Source organism: Myotis nattereri (genome assembly GCF_964212035.1).
Source record: "Myotis nattereri genome assembly, chromosome: 9".
Taxonomy (NCBI): domain Eukaryota; kingdom Metazoa; phylum Chordata; class Mammalia; order Chiroptera; family Vespertilionidae; genus Myotis; species Myotis nattereri.
Genome location: NC_138084.1, coordinates 61,542,851 through 61,545,195, shown reverse-complemented (window position 1 = coordinate 61,545,195; position 2,345 = coordinate 61,542,851). Strand labels below are relative to the sequence as shown.

The 2,345-nt window shown below is 43.9% G+C and overlaps 1 protein-coding gene across 1 annotated transcript; it reads left to right on the top strand.

Annotated features, from left to right (window-relative positions):
* Positions 1–311: 311 nt before the first annotated feature.
* LOC308524456 (importin subunit alpha-1-like) lies at positions 312–1,930 on the top strand (the record flags this gene model as incomplete). Its single annotated transcript, XM_081098914.1, has 1 exon — positions 312–1,930. The coding sequence occupies one exon, from the start codon at positions 312–314 to the stop codon at positions 1,899–1,901; it is 1,590 nt and encodes a 529-aa protein (XP_080955040.1). The 3' UTR covers positions 1,902–1,930.
* Between the last annotated feature and the right edge of the window lie 415 nt (positions 1,931–2,345).

The window sequence follows — 2,345 nt, the reverse complement described above, 5'->3', positions numbered from 1 at the left end:
GTATAAATACAGATGTAACAAGACAGTAAAACACAGAACCTGGCTGGAGATCCTGGACAGAACTTGGCTGAAGATCCTGGCTAGGCTGCTGATCAACTGAACGCTGTCTCTGTGTCCTTCATTCTTCGCTGACTCCATCCACACCTTTGGGAACCCCTGGATCTGCTGGGGTTGGATCCCAACACACCGTCTGAGAGTTGAGCAGCTGTAGACGTTCTCGGAGCAACCGAACTGCAGCCCGTCCTCCGCTCACGGGTCTCCTGTGAGCGGCCTGAGTGCCTGTGTGGAGCTTCTCCCTTTGTCTTTTAACCATGTCCACCAACGAGAATGCTAATTCGCCAGCTGCCCGCCTTAACAGATTCAAGAACAAGGGGAAAGACAGTACAGAAATGAGGCGGCGCCGAATAGAAGTTAATGTGGAGCTGAGGAAAGCTAAGAAGGATGACCAGATGCTGAAAAGAAGAAATCTGAGCTCCTTTCCCGATGATGCTATGTCTCCACTGCAGGAAAACCGCAACAACCAGGGCACTGTAAATTGGTCTGTTGAGGACATTGTCAAAGGCATAAATAGCAACAATTTGGAAAGCCAGCTCCAAGCTACTCAGGCTGCAAGGAAGCTGCTTTCTAGGGAAAAACAGCCACCCATAGACAACATAATCTGGGCTGGTTTGATCCCAAAATTTGTGTACTTCATGGGCAGAACTGATTGTAGTCCCATCCAGTTTGAATCTGCTTGGGCCCTCGCTATCATTGCTTCCGGGACTTCGGAACAGACCAAAGCTGTAGTAGATGGAGGTGCTATTCCAGCATTCATTTCTCTGTTGGCATCTCCCCACGCTCACATCCGTGAACAAGCTGTATGGGCCCTAGGAAATATTGCAGGAGATGGTCCAGTTTTCCGAGACTTGGTTATCAGGTATGGTGCAGTTGACCCACTGTTGGCTCTTCTTGCAGTTCCTGATATGTCGTCTTTAGCATGTGATTACTTACGTAATCTGACCTGGACACTTTTAAACCTTTGTCGCAACAAGAATCTTGTACCCCCATTAGATGCTGTTGAGCAGATTCTTCCTACTTTAGTTCGTCTCCTGTATCATGATGATCCAGAAGTATTAGCAGATAGCTGCTGGGCCATTTTCTACCTTACTCATGGTCCAAATGAACGGATTGAAATGATTGTGAAAACAGGAGTTGTACCCCAACTTGTGAAGCTCCTAGGAGCTACTGAATTGCCAATTGTGACTCCTGTGCTAAGAGCCATAGGAAATATTGTCGCTGGGACACATGAACAGACGCAGGTTGTAATAGATGCAGGAGCACTTGCCATCTTTCCCAGCCTACTGATGAACTCTGAAACTAATATTCAGAAGGAAGCTACATGGACAATGTCAAACATCACAGCTGGCCGCCAGGACCAGATACAGCAAGTTGTGAATCATGGATTAGTCCCATTCCTCATTGTTGTTCTTGCTAAGGCGGACTTTCAGACACAAAAGGAAGCTGTATGGGCTGTGGCCAACTATACAAGTGGTGGAACAGTTGAACAAATTGTATACCTCGTTCATTGTGGCATAATAGAACCACTGATGAACCTCTTAACTGCGAAAGATGCCAAAATTATTCTGTTTATTCTGGATGCCATTTCAAATATATTTCAGGCTGCTGAGAAACTAGGTGAAACTGAGAAACTAAGTATAATGATTGAAGAATGTGGAGGTTTGGACAAAATTGAAGCTCTACAATACCATGAAAATGAGTCTGTGTACAAAGCGTCACTAAACTTGATTGAGAACTATTTTTCTGTAGAGGAAGAGGAAGATCAAAATGTTGTGCCAGAAACTACCTCTGAAGGTTATACATTCCAAGTTCAGGATGGCACTCCTGTGACCATTAACTTTTAGATTGTACAAGTGAGGCATAAAGTTGTTTGTTGTGGAAAAAAAAAAAAAAAAGAATGGATACAGAGGTAGAGCAGCATCGAACAAACTGTCAAACTATAGCGGGGAGGGTTGGGCGGGGGGCGGTTAAGAGATCAACCGAAGGACTTGTATGCATGCATATAAGCATAACCAATGGACTCAAGACACTGGGGGTTAGGGGAGGCCGGGGAAAGGTCAAGGGGCAAAAAGAAAAGGAGACATATGTAATACTCTTTGTAATACCTTAAGCAATAAAACAAAATTTAAAAAAAAGAATGGATAAGTATATAACAGAAGAGAGAACACAAGTGGCAAATAAACATATGAAAATATGCTCAGCCTCATTAATAAAAATCACAGTGAGAAACCATTCTATATCCATCTGTTTGGAAAATATTAAGAAGCCTCAGAATATGCAGTTGGTAA